General features: G+C 41.8%; 1 protein-coding gene across 1 annotated transcript in view; it reads right to left on the bottom strand.

Moving 5' to 3' along the window:
• The window catches only part of si:ch211-186j3.6 (neural-cadherin), a 488,898-nt gene that overhangs the window by 70,885 nt on the left and 396,174 nt on the right, over window positions 1–21,839 (bottom strand). Inside the window, exon 35 of the mRNA XM_036135719.1 lies at window positions 1,787–2,031. Coding sequence (XP_035991612.1) covers window positions 1,787–2,031 — 245 coding nt within the window. The remainder of the gene's footprint in view (window positions 1–1,786; window positions 2,032–21,839) is intronic.

The following is a 21,839-nucleotide window of genomic DNA, read 5'->3' as shown; positions in this document are numbered from 1 at the left end:
AGTCTGCATGTTGTAACCATTTAGCGAATTATAAAGCCAGAATAATTTTGGACAGTGCGTCTACATTGTTGCCTTGCAGCTTGTGGGGATTCTGTTTGGGTGCTTCCTGCCAAAGTCCAAAAATACGACAGTTAGGACAATCAGTTTCTTCAAATTGCCCTTAGGTGTGAATGTGTGTGCATGGCTGTTTGTCCTGTGTGTCTTTGTGTTGCCCAGTGATGGACTGGCGGCCTGTCCAGGGTGTACTCCACCTTTCATGAATGACTGCTGGAGTTAAGCACCACCATCCCCAAAAAAGCAGCGGCCAACCCAACAACCCTGGCCTTCCTAATGTTGTGTTAACAAGCCAAAACGGTCATGGATTGAACTGCCCAGCGATACGAAATCAGAAAGCGCTATGCAACATCGTTTACCAACCCCTCTAAGTCCCACATGTTCCTTAAAAGGGGCAGGCCTCACTTGCCCTAGTTTTGGCCAGAGTTCACGAAGGAACAAACACAAAGAAAATGGGCAGAAATGGCCTCCAGAGTTGACAGAGTTTAATGGACAATCCACTACTGTTCGAAAATAACAGAAAGGCGAGCTTAAGATGTGACACAACACACCTCGATGATCCCAAAAACCTTTGAAAATTCAAGACCAAAGTGGCACTTTTAGGAAGGTGTGTCCTGCTATAATCTGGCATAAAAATAGAAAAAGAGCATCATGCAGTAATTCAAACATGATAGTAGTAGATCTATGTTCTGGGACTGCTTTTGCTTCAGGACTGGAATACCCTGCTTTAGTTGACTTAGACTTAGACTTAGACTTTCTTTATTGTCATTTTGTATGCACAGAGTGCATACAGAACGAAATTTTGTTTTCATACAGCTCAGAAAAATTGCAGTAACTCCACAGGATACGTTGCTGTGAATTTACAGTACAGGATTAAAATACAGTAATCAATTGCAGTAAGGATAAAGTGCAGCAGTGATTTAACAGTAGACAGTTGCAATGTAAACAAATATGCGGTAAGTTTCCGGATAAAGTGCAGCAGTGATATTGGAGACTAAGAGTTGGGCAGCATTTATAATGCTGCATAAGGATACGATTACAAATGTGCAAATTAGCGTGTGTGGTACACAGTCGTTGACAATCCAGACGAGAATTATCCGACTATCAGTTTGCGAACTTAAGTTCATTACCACTGGGGTTATTCAGCACAACAATGATCCAAAGCACAGTAATTAATCCACTTGTAAATGGCTCAAATAAGAAAGCAAGGGGGCTTAGTGATAGTCCAGACTTAAAGGAGATAGCTCCAAGTTTAACCCCTCCCGGCCAGTAGATGGCGCACTCTCGTTCACAAGGTTTCGTTACAACCTTCAGTTGTACTCTGCCAGCTGATTGTCAGTTCATTTTGTTAGCATTAGCAAACATTTAACTTACATAATAATAATCTTAAACTAGCTGCTCATGCTCTTAAACCCTTCAATCAGCTGTGCAAAAGATTGAGGTATTTTTGGTGACCGACTCATTGTCAGTCACCACAAATACTTGATGGCTGTTGTTGCTACCAAAGGTCACACAACTAATTACTGGGTTTGGGGGGAAATTCCTGATATTCACAAATCAGGTGTTTTGAATAGCTTTTCTTCATTGACAAATTAACGCATCATTCAAAAAAAGAGAAATAAAACAGAAGAAATACAAAGGGCTGTACGTTTTCACAGCACTGTAACATCAAAGCTTTCAAGTCTCAGCTGGAGATTTTTAAAGTATCACATGTAACACAAGCAGCACTTACCCAGCAAAGCCATGAAGCAGATACAGATGGCAAAGAGTGAGCTGAAGCTTAGGCCCACATCCTCTCTGTATATTGCCAGTGTTGTCTCACAGTGGCGCCCTCTGTAGCCCTCCGGACAGTGGCAGGTGAATTTAGAGGGCGACTGGGCCACGCAGGTCCCCCGGTGACAGGGGCGCGTAGCACACAGGGTGTACACGCAGGACTTTTTGGTGCCGTTCACACGGATCATGTGACCAGGAGGACACCTGCAAAAAAATTATATCAAGGAAAATTACAAAAAAAGAGGAAAATAAAAGGTTTCTATTATTCAAAAAGAAAAACAAGGACACCAAAAATATACTTAAACATTAGATTTTACTGTTCAAGTGTGTAATAACCACTGTTACGAAATATTTTACTGAAATAAAGACTTGTAAATGAATGAACTAAAGTCTATTAGTAGTTCACTTGTTATGTATTTCATTAGCAGGACTAATGCTAAGCAGTTGTAGAGAATGTCCACATAAAGCTGAAAAACTAGATACATGAGATCATTATTTGTGTTTTCCCAAGAAGATAAGAAATAAAAGCCAGTTAGGTTTAAGAACCATTTTTCTTGTCCACTCCTGTACACTGGCACATCCTGTGCACTGATTACCCAATAGCTCCCTTGGAAGTGGACTGCAGAGTTTTAAGCAATTGAACACCATTCCTAACCATAAGCAGAGATTCCTGCATGTATTTCATTTCCTGCCTGGCAATGGAAGTTTAGTGCACTTTGTGGAACAATAAAGGAATGGCTTTTAAATTGCATAAACATACAGGTGTAACCAAACTGTGACTGGAATCCAGAGGAACAATAGCACAAAGCACACTGATGGTTAAATCCAGGTAAGAACAGTTTATGCTAATGTTGGTAAGGAGAAAAGTTAACGGTATTGTAAGTATTTTCGCCTAAGACAGGGAAGGTACCTTGACCTGAATAGAAAATAATTTTATTACAGGAAATACACTGGGGGAAATACAGTCTGCATGTTGTAACCTTTAGCGAATTATAAAGCTAGAATACTTTTGGACAATGCTTCTACATTGTTGCCTTGCAGCTTGTAGGGATTCTGTTTGGGTGCTTCCTCCCAAAGTCCAAAAAATATGGCAGTTAGGACAATCAGTTTCTTCAAATTGCCCTTAGGTGTGAATGTGTGTGCATGGCTGTTTGTCCTGTGTGTCTTTGTGTTGCCCAGTGATGGACTGGCGGCCTGTCCAGGGTGAACTCCACCTCTTATGAATGACTGCTGGAGTTAAGCACCGCCATCCCCAAAAAAGCAGCGGCCAACCCAACAACCCTGGCCTTCCTAATGTTCTGTTAACAAGCCAAAACGGTCATGGATTGAACTTCACAGCGATCCGGAATTAGAAAGCGCTATGCAACATCGTTTATCAGCCCCTCTAAGTCCCACATGTTCATGGAAAATCCAAGATGTGCCAGAACACACTTTGAGGATCCCAAAACCTTTGAAAATTCAAGACCAAAGTGGCACTTTTAAGAAGGTGTGTCCTGCTACAATACCACTGGGGTTATGCAGCACAACAATGATGGATGAATCTTGAAAAAGCCAATCAGATTGAAGTCAACTATTTAGAGCCACATATCATTATAGTACCTAACCCTTTTACTAAGGAGGGACATTTGGCCTGACAAAACAACAAGCTGATGTTATTTTTTGAATTCTTTGAAGAATTAACATATGCAGCAATATCACCTACATGAAATGGATTATATGGTGATATCATCACACCTTTAAGTACTACTAATGTAAATGCTAATGTATAGATGAGCGCTGGTGGCTGCCATAGCCGATGTCAGAACAAACAGAACAAGCTTTTTCGAAAACATATAGCAGGACTAATGGTAGCTTTAGCAACTGGGCTAACAAAGGCACGACTGAACATGTTTATAAGGACTATACAGACATATTTTTAGGCAGGTTAGTAACAGAAGAGGAAGGAAAAAAACACAGAGAAAATGGAGCAAGCTCGCATTACCCTCATTGAAATAAAGTCAGTTATAACTAACAACCCAAAATAAATGTTGTAGCATCAGGCTCAGTGGCCTGTGGGCACTAAAGCAGTTATGGATCACAAACAAAGCAAAATCTAATGAAATAAACAATATTTTAATTGTCTCATCCTAAATTCATTTTCTCTGACCAGGCTCTGATCCATTCTGATAAACAGCAGAGCCAGTTCAGTTTAGCAGGTCTGACGAATAGAGAAGATGTGGCAGCAGGTCTGCATCTAGCACCCAGGGCGAGTGTTTACTCGAAGCTGTGGTTTTAAAGTGGGTAGTAAACCACCTAACAATTAGTTGTCTCTTCTTGGGGAATCCTCAGATTCTCTCTGGAGGAGCAGCAGACCATACTTTACTTTGGATCAGTCAAGGTCAGTCTTTTACTCAGCCAGCGAGAATTTGACATTCATGCTCATTTACCCCAAAATGCAGCATGTGGGCAGCTGCGGCCAAAGAGAAAGAAATGCTGGTGTGCCTAGAGTTTTGAAGATCTTTGATGTCACGGGAATTCCAGCTGGGACTCCTCTTCCCTGGGAGCTGTCATGAAAATTGTTTAATACAATGCATTCTGGGTTTCAGAATTTTTAGCCGTCTCTTTTCTTCTCTGTGTGCAGTTCTGTCATTGTCTCCTCTAATGACTTGGCCAACAACACTGTGGAAAGTGTTTTTATTAGTACAATCATGAATTAATTTCTCTCATATATGTTAAAGCCACCAATGTGGCAGGTATGTTGACACAGCAAAGTGAGAGTTAAAGCTGTAGTTGGTAATCATGTTCAGAAACACTTTTTGTTATACTGGGTGAAATGGTCCTTCCATTCTGACAGTAGTCAATACATCATGTGTTCAGAAAAAGGAGGTTAAAAATTAGAACTCTGTGAGAGATGCAGGCCTGTAAAAACTTGAACCAATCAAGTCATGTGGTGACTTGATTGGAAAGAACCAATCAGATGCCTTCATGTCTTGTCCTGCCCACGGCCCCCTTTTATCCCTGGTATCACCTTATCTATTCGTTGTCCCACATGAAAATAATTGTGATTTGCTCATGTAACACCAATATGCATGGCTGTTCCTTGTAAGTTTACATGCTGGCTGTGCAATCACACTTGTAGTGTTTTTAAATTTGGTCACTAATATGACAAGACATAAACCGCGTACAAGTTTATGAGAAGAAGAGGAAGGCTTTAGTAGAAAGAAACAAGACTAGAGTGGATTTGGGAGTCTTTTTCCACGCAATCCCTCTAAGGAGCAAAAGAGCAGGTAAGCTGGTCTGGTGAATGTGCAGGTATTCAAAAAAGGACTTACTTTTCTTACTTGCATTTCCGAAAAAAATCGCAAACTCTACCTTTAAGCATGTCTGCATTCAAACTCCATACACAGTTCAACAGTCAACCCCATCAAGCCCATGGAGACGGTAGTACTTCCGGCTTTTAGACATGTGTGAAGGTGGGTAAATGGGCCTACACTAGGGTTTATTTAGTAAGCAATGTTGCAATGTTGGTCTGTTATCAGATGATTAGATGGCAGTATTTGCTGGGTGCCTTGCAAAACCTTGCAGGAAGTATGCGGTGAGAGAGAAGGCCAACCCAAACCCAGATCTACATCCAATAACTTGAGTCATCATTACAATGCCTTTCAAAACCTCTCAGACCTGTCAGACTAACACATAGTAATGCATATTTGTGAAGTGTTAGGAAAATAAAACACAAAAAAATAGAAACACAAAAAGTGTGGTGTGCATTTGTTTTAAGACCCTTGGAGTTAACATTTTGCAAGTCTTTGAGGTATGACTGTACCAACTTTGTACACACACATATATATATATATATTAATGCAAAATAGCTACATTTCATCCAAGTACATTGTATTTGTCCCCATCAATGTTCAAGTATTTGCAACAGATCCTCACTTGAATTTATGATAGAACTTTTACTGGGCCATTCTAACACGTGAACACACTTAGATCTAAGCCAGGGGTTTAGATCAAAGTGTCCTTCAGCTCTCAAGAGTAGCTGTCTTACATGTTTTAGATGTTTCCGTGGTCAAATGAATGATTTACTACCAGACACTTCCAGACCCTGATGACATGCTGAGGACGTCATTCCGTCATTTGAATCAGGTGTGTTGGAGCAAAAAGGTATCTAAAACCATGTAGAACACCGGTTCTTGAGGATTGGGGTTGGATATCGCTGATCTGAACTATTCCATTGTAGCTGTAGTTATGCTAAGGGTTGCTGTCCTGCAGGACAGTACGATTCTGTCGCAGTGTTTGCCAGTCTGGTTGGTGTTTATAGACCACAACTTCTGGCAAGATGGTGCCTGTGTTCGGCTTTGCTTTTGCCCAGTTGTTTGTTTACATGTTATTTTATTGATACATTTATTTCAGGGGTCACTTCCTTGGGGATATATGGCCACCATTTGCTACTGGGTATTGTCAACTTTCTGTCATCAAAACAGACTTTCTTTGTGTGACACTGGTGGCCATTTTTTTTTAACCAAAAGTAGGTTGACAGGAAGGAGGCTGGGAAATATAACATGCTGCAAATGTTCATAGATGAGGTCAAACCCGGGACAGCAGCGTTGAGTACGAAGGCCTTGGTATATGGGCCGCACACTACCCCTGCACCACCAGCATGCCTATCGTGTTATCAAAACAGACTGTTGAAACCCGGTGTGCCTCCCAGCATCTCTCCGCTTTTACAGGTGAATCTGAAAAAATGTGTCACGGACACGTTTTTGTTTTTAGTGGGAATATGAAGTTTTCCATCCTCTGGAACTCCATTCTGGAAGGTGCTCTTTTTTTCTGCTTCACGGACGACAGCCAGAAGAGGTGCAGTTGTTATTTGAGGAACTTTTTACGTCAAATTGTCTCCTCAAGTAGTTAGAGCTCCTCTGAGAGCTTTGAAGTTATGTTTACAACTGGTGCCTTAGGTGTGCACTTTACTTCTTCAGTCGTATGCTGTATTTTATACTGTTATACTGTTAGTTTATGAAGCTAAAACAATGACAGCATTGAAAAGAGATTTGGCATTGCAAAATCAAACACTGAAAAATTAAACATTAAAAAAATCACTTGCAATGACATCGAAAAACAGATTTGGCATTGAAAAATTAGACATTAAAATGAGAGATCATTCAATGAGTCATTGTCACCCCAAGCTGGCACTGTGTTGCCGTCGGGATCGAGGCTAAACTGAAGGCCCTTCATGGGCCTTCCGTTTTTCTGGAACTCATCATCTGCCTGCAGTGAACTTATGGAAAGCTCTGGTCAAGTACCGCTGCTTGATCACAAGAAAGGGTATCATTTTCATTAATATTATGTCACTACAATCATTAGCTTATACAGCTAATGATTGTAGTGACATAGAGCTAAACAAGTGACAACAGATTTGACCTTAACTAGACAATTTTACAACACAATTTCTTACTTAATAGTGTTCTTACAAAACCTTTGTGGTCCTGTGTGTCTTTGTTCATCATGGTTTAACATACTAACTCGCAGTGTTGTAGTACTCGAGTCCGAGACTCGAACTCGAGTCCGAGTCATTAGCTAAATTTAGAGACTCGTGACTTGACTTGGACTTGAGCACTGATGACTCGAACTTGGACTCGGACTCCTACATTCAGATCATTCTGACTCGGAAATTGAGAAAAAGACTCGACTTTTTTTTATATCATTAGGCTATAATTTTAATATGTCATTAGAATATTATTTGGTGTATGATTTTAATATCTAAATGCCGTACCGCGCACGTGACGTCACCATCTCATAAGCAACGCCCCTTGCCGCTAATGTAGGGCAAACAGTGTGAGAGCGCACGTAGCAGCCAGCCATTACGCATGCAACAGATACGATATGATCGACTTTTCCGCTGTTAAACTTTCACAAGAGGATGTCCAGGCGCCCATTTTACTGGTAGAACTGTGGAACAACATACCAACGTTCAGCTCAAACGATGGCTTGAGTGTCGAGGGATCGGAAAGACGGGCCGAGTTGATAGAAAGGTAAGTCGTTGTTTTTCTCCTGCTCGGCATTCATGCCGTCCTCGGCCGTTTTTTTTTTCTGTTTGTAGTCACCGTCCAGGAATCGGTATAAATTTTCCGACCCGCCGAACAATTTAGTCCGGTCCGGTGGCCAAATGCATTATCATTATCCAACGGCTGTATCTCCTCGCTGCATCGACCTGCATCGATTTGTTGTGAGTCATGGGGGAACGCTGCCGAACGCATTTGTGGGAATCGCCCGGTGGACGAGCGAGGAAAATGCGTAACAGCATCTGCGGTGGCGCGAACACCGCCCGCCGGCCGGCACCGCGTCGGTGCGCGAACACCGCCCGCCGGCCGGCACCGCGGCGGTGCGCTAACCCCGAACGCCGGCCGGCACCGCGGCGGTGGCCAATAGGCCGGAGTGCGCTTGGCTGCGAGGGCCGATCGACGCCGCTTGCGGCTTTAACATCCTTCATATGCGGCCTATCAGCGTACCTCGAGTCGCTGTTGCACGTTCCATAACAACAATGTTTAAAAACCATGGTTAGGAGACGTCTTAGACTTGGAAAAAGCAGTAGTTTTACCGAGTAAAACCAAGGGTAACTACAGCGAAAGAGTTATTAGTGCAATGGAATGTTACTGCTTCATGTCATACATCACACGTCAATAGTGACTCGACTCGGATGAGTAGTGGACTCGACTCGGACTCGACACGGATTTTTTTTTTAATGACTTGGACTTGACTCGGACTTGAACACTGGTGACTCGGACCTGGACTCGGACTCGAGGCATAGTGACTTGACTACAACACTGCTAACTCGTGAACTTGTATGATCTGGAAAAATAGAACATCTGTGGAAGAGCAAGGGTCTGGGTGTCCACCGTGAATATTTTAAAGAACTTTATAAGAGGATTTTTAGGACAAGATTAGTTACGAGTTAGTGGCTTATGGTGGTGGTGCAGGGGTATATGTGTATATATATATATATATATATATATATATATATATATATATATATATATATATATATATATATATATATATATATATATATATGGAGACAGACAGAAAGAGAGACAAGGCAGTTAATGATGGTAGACCATTATATTTTAGTAATCAAATGAATAAAAATACATAATCCCAAAGTGTTGGTTAATACTAATAGCTTTGTATCTTTTCCAGAGTAGCATCCTCTGTTGAACTCAGGCTATGAACAGGTTCCTTAGTTTTTCTTTATAAAAAGGTGATGGACCTTAGATCCAGTGTTTCCCCTAGCTCCTCTATCTTTGAAAATGACTCTCAGTGTTTACAGTCATTTATTTCTTTTGTTCCATATATAATAAGCAACCTGACCTATTTAATTGGAAATAAATACCTTTATTGTACCACAATGGGGAAATTTGGGTATGACTGTGGCAAAGAAAAAGCACATAGAAGAAATAGACCCCTTGCAACCACGTGACTCCGTTACCCAGAATCCCTTGCGTGGCGGCCATATTGGTTGGCACGCCATTTGACAAAATGACGAGTTCTCCAGGTATTTTTCTTCTTTAGATAACGTATCACAAGATCGTTTTAAGAGTAGATTGATGGTTGATGGTATCATATTGCCAGATCCACACAGCAAAAGCCTGAAGGGACGGAGCGAGTCTGTGAAATGCTGGCCAATGGTTTCGTACCGCGACACAGCTGCTTTATAAACACGCAGGCCAGTACGGACAAGAGAGCACGAAAGCCCCTGAAACCACTGGACGGCTACAATTATTTTATATCAGGAAAAAGGCTCCATCAACGCCCGCGACGCCATGAGGGATTAAGCGGGTCAGAAAATGGATGGATGGATGGATGGATGTTCAGACATGTTTGTGTAACAGCACAAAGCAGAGAGGAAGACCCGCCCGGTAGGTTAAAAAAAATCACTCACTACGGATTATTTTGGTGTTTTTGTCTTGTTAAAATGGGTGGGGGTGTCGGCGACATTGCAGCGTAAACACAGAAGTACTAGCTCCCGTGAACGGGCGGAGGGGAGGTGGCGATCGTTACACTGGCCGGAGAGCCGCCGCTGTCTGGAGCAGCAGGAAGCGGGTGCAGCAACAGTGGCTCTCCGGCCCGTGTAGCGGGCCGGAGAGCCGCCGCTGTCTGGAGCAGCAGGAAGCGGGTGCAGCAACAGTGGCTCTCCGGCCCGTGTAGCGGGCCGGAGAGCCGCCGCTGTCTGGAGCAGCAGGAAGCGGGTGCAGCAACAGTGGCTCTCCGGCCCGTGTAGCGGGCCGGAGAGCCACCGCTGTCAGACAGCGGCGGCTCTCCGGCCCGTGTAACACGGGCCGGAGAGCCGCCGCTGTCTGCTGCTTCAGACAGCGGCGGCTCTCCGGCCCGTGTAGCGCCGCTGTCTGAAGCAGCAGACAGCGGCGCTACACGTGCCGGAGAAGCGGCCCGTGTAGCGCCGCTGTCTGGAGCAGGCTTCTGCTCCAGACAGCGGCGGCTACAGCAGCAACAGCGGCTTCTCCGGGCCGTGTAGGGATCGCTACCTCCCCTCCGCCGCTATTTAAGTAGAACAATGAATAGAGCAGAATTAAGTTGTATTTACCGGAGATGAAGTGTAGACTGCAAATTCTCTCGTAGTATGATGCGCGCCCCCCCCCCCCCCCCCCCCCCCCCCCCCCCCTCCAGTCCATTGGGAGTGTCTGCCTGCGCTCTTTTCATTGAAAATATCCATTTCTTTCTTCGTCCTTTCTCCTTCGGTAAACGACAGAAACGTACATCCAACGATTTGGAATGCCTCTGTGTGCAACCGGGAGCACAACAAGTCGTAGGCATTGTTTAGATTCCAAAAATAAACGAACTAAAAGTACGCTCTAAATCACCCGTTTTGTCATGTAGTAGACGGGCTGTCAGGCTAGCCTGCCCACCAAGATGGAGGCACGCACCCCCGATCACGTGACTGTGACGTCAGATGCAAGGGGTCTATTACCCACTAAATCAGTAATGAATAACAAGCTAATCTAAAGTTAGTTCAAAAGCAACAAAAATGTAATTATCAAAAAGGAAAAAATAACAATGTAATAAAAACAGTAAATATTGTGTAATTATTGAATTTGAGATATTCAAATGAAAACAAAAATATTAAACAGAGGAAAGCCGAGTAACACAACAATATGAAAAGATGAAACTCTTGACTTGTTTATTAGAAGTACAGTATTTTACCCCTCTTTATTTGTCCGGTCTCTGACCTGCATTGATGCTTCAGTGTTCAGTCCATAGTTAAAATTACCCTGAGGCAAGGTTATGTTGCATCAAAATAGCTGAGATGACTACTGTCCTAAAGAAATCTAATCTTGATTCCCGCTCGATTTTGAACTTTTGTCTGATTTCCAAGCTGTCTTTTGTCAGTAAACAGCTAGAAAGAAGTAGTAGAAGCCCAGCTAAAGTCCTAGTTGTGCAGGTTACAGATCTCTGACTCCGGCTCTGCATAGGGCTGTGCTTATCTATCTGATAGGACATTCTGCAACAAGACAGACAAGTTCTTCTTAGGCTCTGATCCTCTAACATGTGAAGTTCCACAAGGGTCAGTCCTGGGCCCATCGTTATTTTCTTTTTATATTCCTTCATTAGTTGGCATTATTCAATCTTTTTCTGATATTGCCTATCACATATATGCAGATGACATCCAATTGTATGTATCTTTTAAAATGGACCAGCTGGATAGGCTGTCCACTGTTGTCAAGTGTTTAATTCGGATTAGTCATAAAACAGAGACCTTGGAAATGGCTTCTAGTCGCCTTTATTCTGAAATCAGTCAGACAGTTTCTTCAAAAGAAGCTTCAAAAGGAGCAACTGTCTTCTTTTGAAGCAACTGTCACAGCATTCACTCTTGCAGCAGTGAATGCTGCAAGTCTATGACTGGATGCACTCTGCTGGGTTTCCTTAGATAGAAAACATTTTCACCAATCTGTCTAGATGATTTGATTGAATTGACTTTGTAAAGTGCCTTAAGATGATGTGTTGTGATTTGGAGTTATATAAGTGAAATAAGACTGAATTAAACATCTAAACATTCCCAAATTTGGCCATAGTCTTGTTTAAAACTTTCTGAACATCAACAGTGACCATTTAAAAGTGCTGACATTGTTGTTCTTTCTATCTAGGCACAGGCTATGCCTGCTTATACTACTTTATTCACAGATTCACATCTCATCACATCACGTTTTTAACTTTCCGCTTTTTTAAGTTTCAGAACATAATATAGTGAAATATATTTCAGCGATTCTTTGTTTACTGCTGTCCAAAGTTAAAACTACAACATCATTTTTAATCCTTCCTGATTAAAGCGTACCAAAGCCATACCAAACCATAATTTTTGTGTACTGTTACAAAGAAAATAAAACTGTAAAAACCAGTATTAATTAATAAAAAATGCTTTTATTTTTAAATAAAATGCCATTGTGAAAATGTGTTATTCCCTTCTCAGTAACCAGTGGATAAATCTCTCACACTCTTTCTGCTATGGGATGATGGATCCTGCTAAAATCCTTTCCACAGTTTTATGGCTGACATTTATGCTGTGTACCCTGGTCTTTATGGCGCCTTCAGAACAGGTATGTTTTTGCTAAACTTAAATTATACAGCACTGGCCAATTCTTTATTTAGAGGTGTCAGAATAAAGGTGAACAAATACTGATGCACAACGCATTTTTCAAGACACTTTACGTAAATGACTAGGAAACTTAAACAAATGTGCCTAGTCCAGCATTCACACAACAGATCAGACATGAAAACACATCTGATCATGACATGTCTGATCTGTTGTGTGAATGCTGGGAAATGAGTACAACAGACCATCAGCATGTTTAAGATTTTCAGAATACACACAGTAACACACTAAATGCAAGAAACAGTAAATTACAGCTGGAGAAACTCTTTACCCAAAATGCAATAGTAAATTCCATTTTTAATCTTTGTTAGTGAAAATTTTGTATAGTTTAGGGATTAAAAGCATTCCTTTAAATATACTTTGGACAGCTACTTTGGAGCATTTATCAGAGAAAATTTGACTCATTACCACCCACATCTAATCTTATGGAATATTTATTACAACTTCCCACCAGTGGAAGAAGTTAATTACTCCTTTAATCATTGATCTTACAGGGATGTAGACTTTAATAGAGAAGGAACTGCGGGAGATGAAAACGCTGACTGTGGGGCTGGCAGTAACAAGGGTGATTTTATGCAGATGGGGCCGCATTTTCTGCCTCACTTCAGAAACCGCTACTGTAATTAAAAGCTCATTTGGGTGAAGCAACTTAAACAAACATTTTATGAGCGCCGCATCTCATTCAGCGTCTAGGGAGCTGCTCTGGGCTGTCCGTTCTGATGCTATCAGAAATGAGTTTTGCTTCCTGTCTCTGGTGAGGTGCTCATGCTCATAAGTAATGGCTTAACTTTGCAATGAAAGAGCAACAATACATTATGAGCAGGGCTTCCATTTATCTCGTCATTGTTTGTCTTCTGCCAAAAGACAAAGAAATGGAGAGTCAATGTAGTGTGTCTTCTGCCAAGATGGGTTATTATTCTGCAATCATGTTCACATCAACAAAATCTGTTTAGCTATTTACACTTGTTGTATTCTCGAGAAGTGTTTCCAATACTATTATTTATGCAGAATGAAATTTCAGATTCTTGATTTAGTGAAGAATAGGCTTGCTACAGTTCAGCTCTTGCTGTGCCACCAGAAAGGGGCAAAGAAAGATGGACAGTTTGGATTTGTTTCATTCCCAACGATCCATGTGACCTGTTTAAACCCCAAACATCAGCTTCTGCCTGTATAAAGATAAAATTAACGGCTGATTTTGTTTTTTTGCAGACATTTTGTCATTTTTCTTACCAGTAATGTTCAGTAAACTATAATGCCATCAAGTAAGTTAATCAAAAACCTGAAACTCAGATTGCTTTGCGCAGAGGGAATATATTTTGGCCGATTACATCTGTTAATTCTGATGATAAATTATCGTTTATAAAAATGCAAAATGTAGTTTCTCAGAAAATTTGAATATTAGAGACTAAATGTCATGGTATGGTCATGTTATGCTCTATACAATCATGGAGACAATTGCAAATTTGAAGAGCTTTCCCAGCACAAAGACCATCCCCTCCCACAGTCCCTAGGTGATTCATTCAGGAAGTGGTTAAATATTGTTTCACTAGAATAATACATCCATTTATAAATTACCATCTACCTCCTGTTTTTGTTTTTGTTACAACATATTGTTGATTAGGGAAGAAAAACACTGAGGCGCATCAAACCAGTTATTCTCAACTGACCTGTTTTCAGTGAGTCTCTGCCTTTTGTATTTAATATCTATGGTGTCTCGCGCTGTAATGCGAGCTAACACCCGTAATGTACGTTGACACTCACTGTTTCACAGCATAAAAAAGACAGTCAATGTTTGCTTACATATGCCAACTGAGCATGGGGAATCGCAGGTATGAGGCAGATTATATGGATTTATTTTATTCTCCTGAGAACCAAAGGGATGGCGACTAGATGCACGACCACCTTCAAAAGCAACACCGAGGTCGCCCAAAAACTAAGAGTCGGCTGTGAGCAAACGCAGCAATCTGTGGAGAGAAGCCTCTCTTAGTTCTGTATGTGACGTACTGTGATAATTGGTGGAAATATGGGGGAGTTGGAAAAAGTTTGATTTGGACCACCAATAAAATCATTAGAGGAACCTATATTTTAAAACATTATCCATCCATCCATCCATCCATCCATCCATCCATCCATCCATCCATCCATCCATCCATCCATCCATCCATCCATCCATCCATCCATCCATCCATCCATCCATCCATCCATCCATCCATCCATCCATCCATCCATTTTCTCTTCTTGCTTTTCCGTGCAGGGATGCGGGTTAATTGGTTACTCTATTGGTTACTTAAACATTGTAAAAATAAAAATAGCATGTCAATAACAAAGCGCTTTTCCATAAAATGCCATTTGGAATCAAACCAGATTTTGTTCACCTTATTACGAAGGTGGAATGGAATCTTGTGACAGACTGCCGTGTAATATCTTATAAATGTGAACTAGCTGAAATCTCGATACATTAATTTGAAAAGATGTGGGTTTTCATTTGTTGATGGTAACCACGACTTTTTAATATTTAACCCTCCAAGTGAAAGGTTTATACTTGGTTTCCACTGAGACTGAGGAGAAAAAGAAGAGAGCAGGGTAAGGGATAGCAGATAAAGAAAAAGAGAGCAAACTACAGCAAAGGCAGAACAAAATGTAGAACATTTTTGACTATGGATAAATTAATCAATTGGATATTTGCCAATTTTGATTCAGATGGATAATAAATACCCTCTGGTGATGTGCGTTTTTTTTTTTTTTTTTTTTCAAGGTCCCCACGCCCACAATGAAATGGAGTTCTGCCCTTGACTGTGATGGCTAAGTGTTATTCCCTCGCCTCCAGACTTTGGGGCTCTTATAAGGAGCAAAACACGCTCTGTTCTCGCACTAATTCCTGCAAATTCAAGTTTTCATCGTTTATGTTACACAAGATTTGACTTAGTGCTGTTTTAGTTTTTTCAAAGCACAAGTCGCCGGAGCTGATAATGTATATAAACTGAAGGTTGCTATCAATGCAACATGGGCTTCCCTAAGACCTCAGACCCACCCAGGTCGGTCACCTCTTCAGTGCATTAACCACCTTTCAGTAGGCCCACATTTCTAATTTAAAAATACTTTTCATTGGTCTTAAGTGACAATCTAACTTTTAAAAAACAAATTTGTGTTTTTTTTGTGTTTATGAATCAAGCCTCTACAATATAGGTTCACTTGTTTATGACTGACATCATTTTGATGATATTCCAGCTTATTGAGCTGTGCCTGTACAGCAACATACAGAAGGTGATGCAGCAGCAATGAAACGGTCAAACACAAACCCCGACATGAAATCAAATCTTTCTTCTCTCTATTGAGTAACCGTAGAAACACTCTTTTCTCAGCAGGGTTTCCCTCTAGTTTTAACACAGAATCTGCTACATTTTTAGGGTGCTTCTGACAGCAGTCAAAAAGAAACATAGAGTTTCCAAGCTCATGTTCTGCAGAGCAGGTTTGACAGTTTTAAAGACATTTTATCTTAAAAAAACCCAACAACAACAATCCAATATAGGACTGTTTAAACAGCCAGCGATGTGTCACTTCTGCTTAAGAGCAAAAACAAAGAGGAACGGATTGTCTGATTCAGATTTAATTTCCGCTGTTCAGAGAAAGTGGCCGGTATTCTCATAACGCTGTGACGACTTACAGTCCCAGCTGTTTCAGAGATATTTCAGAGCATAATTTGCTCTGGTTGGGGATTTGTGTGCCTTCGCCAAAGCTCAGCACTCAGCGTTCATTATGCCTCGCTGCAGACTCCTGTCAGTCAAGCAGACATCAGTACCTCTATGGGGCACTTGCTGTTAACACTGCTTGCCATTAGCGGTGACTAGAGTCTCAGTTTTGATGAGCATCTCCCCCTAATCGGTCTTAACGAACGTGGTACTATGCTGGCTAAAATGTAACCGTCTCAATTTAAAATTACAAAAAGCCGTGACGGCCATGGGCAGTATGAGATTCTGACGCTGATTTTTTTTTTTTTCAGTAAAAGACCTGCTTTCTGATGAATTTGGGCAATAATTATCTGACTGTAGGCTCACAGAAAAAATAAGCAAATTGGACAGAGAGCAGACGTCAGGGCAAAGGAAACATCCTGCCGTCATGCAGCAATAACTGATTTCCATCCCCTTGATCCCGAAACATATGCCGCACGCAAAAAAAGAGCGCATTAAAAGTGACGCGCTTTCTATTTTAGAAAATGTCTTTCATTTCCTCATGTTTAAACCTGTATAAAGTGTGTTTTATTGCCAGCACACATGGCAGGCTAGGATGTGACAGCAGCTTTACTATCCAGGTGTATCTCATGCTGCCTTCCTGGCTTCTAACTCTATAATATTACTGCCAAAGCATGTAGGAAATATCCTGCTGGTGGGTACGAATAGATGCATGGCCTATACAAAAGAGCCAGACAGCTCCATTTTGTACCCAAAAGGTTGGGTAAACAATGAAACAATGAAAAGTATGGAGGTAAATAATCTGTTACAAACATTTTGATGATAAAAGTTGATACTCTAATGTTATTGCAAATATAAGCCAGAAATGTAAGCCACCAGCTACATCAATATTTTGAAATTAAATATTTCTTTGCACAAGAAAGTTATTTCTTTTCTAGCTCTCTGTAAAGTAATTAGAAACTAGTTAATTGGCCAGGTTATCTGCGTTAGTAGTAATCCTGCGGTGGGCTTTTTGTTTTAATGTACACATGTGCATTGAAACAGCAATGGACGCAGCTCCTCTTAAAGAAATTGCTCATGATTTTAGTTTGAAAAATTTCTAACATGAAATGACCTTGTTGGGTTTTTTTTTTTCATGGAAGGGGGGTTTGGGGGAAATTTACTTTCTTCTGTGATTAAATGCAGCTCACTGACAGCTAGCAGCAACAGTTGGGTGACGGAGATCAAAGAGAGCCCATTTCTGTCTCAAACGTCATGAAAATAAATGTTAATTGCGCAATGCTATACAGAAAAGATGTGGCGCTTGACTTTTTAAAACCATGGCATGATTGTATACCTTGTTTTACTCTTTCTGTAGCCCTGACTTAAAAAGGAAATGTGTTCATCCTAATGAGCGAGGATCACTGTCAGAATTCATTTGAAATCAACACAGCCTTTGGGCTACTTTTACTTGTTTGTGTTTGATTTGTTAGAACGGGCACAATTTGGCCCCCGAGCTCCATTTAGATGAGTAGTTTCAGATCAATGGTCATAATAACGCAACCGGAAACACATTTCGCTAGATCATTCATGGCCACTGGCCATGTGCGTGGTGGCGTGAAGCAGGAAGCAGGGGCTGATGGCTCGGTGGTTATGGCATTGCAATGGGGGGAGGGGGGGGTGACTGATCACGGAATGACACAGTTTCACTGCTAAGACTCAATCAGGATGCAAATCATCAGAATTATTTTTAAAACCCGGCTACTTCTTCTCATCTGCATAACAACTGTGCAAACAGAGTCTCTGGGAAATGTTGATGCTGGAAGGATTTTCGCAGAAAGAAAGGAATTCACTCGTCTAAAATACATTTGCATGTGATCGGCTTGGAGTGAGCACGGCTTTGTGTCGAGCACATTTGGAGACAGACAATTCTAAATGCTGCCTGAAGCCCTTGTCCCAGCTCTCGCAAATGCAATAAATAGTCATTAAAATACTAAAATACAGATCTAAATTTCACAACTGCGATAACTTTTTATTTTTTATTTTAACCTTCGGCTCATTTGTAGTAGATGCTTAATACAGCAGAAGAAGGTATTACCCTGCCAGCCCTGCAGGTTGTGCCGTTGTCAGATTTTAATGGCAGAGGTAGTAGATCCTCCAAACAGGAATTCTGATCTGTTGCTGAAACAGGCCTTGTTAAAGCACTTTTCCTGCTACACGCTGCTCTCAGCTATTGCTGCTTGGATCTAAAGGAGTTTTTTTTTTTTGTGGAAGTGAACTGTTCCTGTTGCGATAGTTGCGAGAACTTGAAAACTATCGGTGTCTAAACCGCGCGGATGCATATTTAAGCATGTTCACCGTTTTACTCTACACTGACTGAACCCCCCCCCGGGCGCCTTTTCTGGACTCAGCGGCAGAGTTTCAACATTTACTGTACGCTCATTATCTTTTAAAGGTTTTGTTCGGATGACATGAAAAGGAACAGATACAGAGGATGAGAGCAGAGACGGCGCGTTCGCAAGACGTAGATGGTTAGAAAACTCAAGAAAATGAGTCATACATGCTTAGAAACAGATGAATGGAGGGACTGAATGTGAGACAGAGCATTGTTGGGGGAAAAAGGTAGATGGATGATGTGGGTGATTGGATCAGGGGAATGGAAAGAAAAGAAAAGAGGGTGACAAGATTAAAAGCTAGGAGGCTGGGCAGACTGGTTAGAGGCGGATGTTTCCAGTAGCAGAGAAATTGCTGAGATTAGCGCATGTGGCTAAGAGCATTGTGTGATTTGGGCTGTGCAACAGGAGAAGGCTGGCAGCTTGCTGTGGATTTGTACGCCAAAGCGTCCACACTGATTCGAAGGAGTGGAAACACAAAGGTGCATATGAAATGTTGACCAAGTCATTTGTAAAGAGCCTTGAGATGATGTGTGTTGTGAATTAGCGCTATATAAATAAAACGGAATTGAATCAAGTAAAAGCTGGAAACCCATTTGGGGCATCAATCCTCCACAGAGACCATCAGTCTCACCAGGCAACACGCTTTCTGACTCTTGGTAGTGTCTATGAGAATGAAACGTGGATGTGTTGGTTTTACACCTCTCTGTTGTTCATATAATACTGGCAATAATTTAGTGTCTTATAAATGATTTTCATGAAACACCATAACCAGAATACAGTTACACAACTGATAATCTAGTACAGTCAACTATGATTTAGAATTTTCTTTAAAAACATGTGTATACTGGTTTATGAGCCTATTAAAGTTTGAATAACATTTTTTAACATATACCCAGAATAATTAATGACATTTAAGATTTATGTATTGGCTATTTATTACATTATATTATAAACCAAATTTTTAATCTAAAGATGCATAACATTTTACACCAAGAGGTTTAAAGCTGGTAACACCAGCATTCTATACTTGTGTTTATTTCTTACAGAAACTCTGTTCTTGGTCTATAAGCTTAAATGGCTCCAGAGCAAGCAGCAGTGGTTTTTGGCTTGGGTGAAACGGGAAGCTGACCGCGGCGCCATTTTGTTTCCATGACACATAGGGAGCGGCACGAGCAGTAAAAAAAATAAAAATCATCTGCGCCGCAAAGGCAGGTTTCCATTACCTATAGGACTTGGCGGCTTGGCGGCCCTTGCGGCTGTAGGCGCCGTGCTTGCTGTGAGAAGATGCTGCAGGTCTGCACACTGCACAGAGGCTGACAGGCTGGAGGCTAAGTAAGACGAGGAAAGGCCATGAGGAGGAGCAGATCACCTCTGGGTCTCATTGGAGGGCGCTGTGGGGATCCACTCTACAGTGCAAATGACTAACAGAATTAGTGGCTAAAGTCAGTCAGAGCTAGTGGCGGGGTGGCCATAGGGACATTCTGGAGGAAACTGCCATTGGTCAAACTCTACTCACTGATGAAAAGCAGCCACGCTGATGCGCAGGCGTGAAGCCGTACTGTGCACAGTACGGTTGTTACGTTGTTTAAGGCCGCAAATAACAAAAGTTTAGTTTTTAACGCTGTTTTTTTTACTGTGGAACCTCAGTTCTTTATTGGACGGGCCGAGGTCAGCGTGATTCCAGTCAGCCAGGCCAGAGACGACACCAGACCGAGCAGCATGACTACAGCAGGTTAGCAAACACTCCCGGCATGGTCCTATCATCTCATCCCAGACTTGCCGTACGGAATTGATGCAGAGGGACAGAATAATGCCAGTCCTAAGAGTGAGGAGGAGCCATAGGAGAAAGAGGAGAAGAAGGTGAGGAAGGAGGAGAAGGAACATGAACCACCTAAAAAACAGAGCCAGGAACAGGTGCAGGGCTGGGCTGATATTAGGTGTTTGCTATTAAACCTTTTGAGATCCAAGGACTGCAGGCCAAACCAAGGATGGTCAGTAGGAGGGGGTCTCACCCAGAGAGTAATTCAATGTAGAACCGCCACTGAACACAGATTATGTTGCCTGGGTTAAAATGTAGTTGCAGCCAAAAGTTTTCAAAGACTCACAATGTTGTAGAAACTTTGGGCTTTTCAAGTTTTATTCAGACAGGTCCCTTTTGAGAGTGGGATGATTAAATAAGATATAACTGTATAGACTATGCTAACCAAGAAAGAAACTTCTGGCCAAATACCAACAAAAATGAGTAGCTGCATGAGCGGTTCTGGAGGAATCCTTTATGGTTGGGATTCAGCCAGAAGCTTGTTGTTGGCTGCCAGGGTTGTCATGATACTGAAAATTTCAAACTCGGTACCAATAACAAGAAAAATACTAAATTTTTGTTCGAAAATGGCGGTACCATTTTCAATACTGCAGCAATGTTTTTCAAGGCACAGGGTTTTTTATAGTTAGGAGCAAACATGTGCCATCTAACAGCTCAGCTATCATCAATATAGTTCTAAACTGGGCCTCAACAGCCTGATTTTCACTGGAGCCACAGGGTGCAGAATATCTAAACAAACAGCATGAGCGTGAAACTGCATGGAGTTTGCATGTTCTCCCTGTGCATGCATGGGTTCTCTCCAGGTACTCCGGCTTCCTCCCACAGTCCAAAAGCATGACTGTTAGGTTAATTGGCCTCTCTCAATTCTCCTTAAGTGTGAGTGTGTGAGAATGGTTGTTTGTCCTGTCTGTCTCTGTGTTGCCCTGCGACAGACTGGTGACCTGTCCAGGGTGTACCCCGCCTATCGCCCATTGAACGCTGGTAACGGGCACAAATGATCAAGATGTGCACCTCGCAGGTGTGGTTGGAGAGCATTAGGACGCACAGGTAAACTCTTTTGGTCATGATACCAGAACACCATGAAAAAGGAAGAATTGTCAAGACAGCATGAAAATGCTTGGCAGGACAATCTACATAGCTTTTCAGCTTCATCAGTGTGCATTCTCCATCCATCCATCCATCCATCCATCCATCCATCCATCCATCCATCCATCCATCCATCCATCCATCCATCCATCCATCCATCCATCCATCCATCCATCCATCCATCCATCCATCCATCCATCCATCCATCAATAGATAGATACACTGGTGTGAAAAAGTGTTTCACACCAGTCAAAACATTAGAATTCCTGAATTCTTCTGTTTTTGCATGTTAGTCATGCTTAAGGGAGAAGAAGGGTCCAAACCTTAATGGCTCTGTGTGAAAAAGTAATTGTCTCAGCTTTCCAAGATCACATCTTGATGATTCTGTGGACCGAGGAGAA

The sequence above is a fragment of the Fundulus heteroclitus genome, chromosome 4, assembly GCF_011125445.2.
Source record: "Fundulus heteroclitus isolate FHET01 chromosome 4, MU-UCD_Fhet_4.1, whole genome shotgun sequence".
Taxonomy (NCBI): Eukaryota; Metazoa; Chordata; class Actinopteri; order Cyprinodontiformes; family Fundulidae; genus Fundulus; species Fundulus heteroclitus.
The sequence above is the reverse complement of the archived record's forward strand: the minus strand, read 5'-3'. Positions and strand labels throughout refer to the sequence as shown.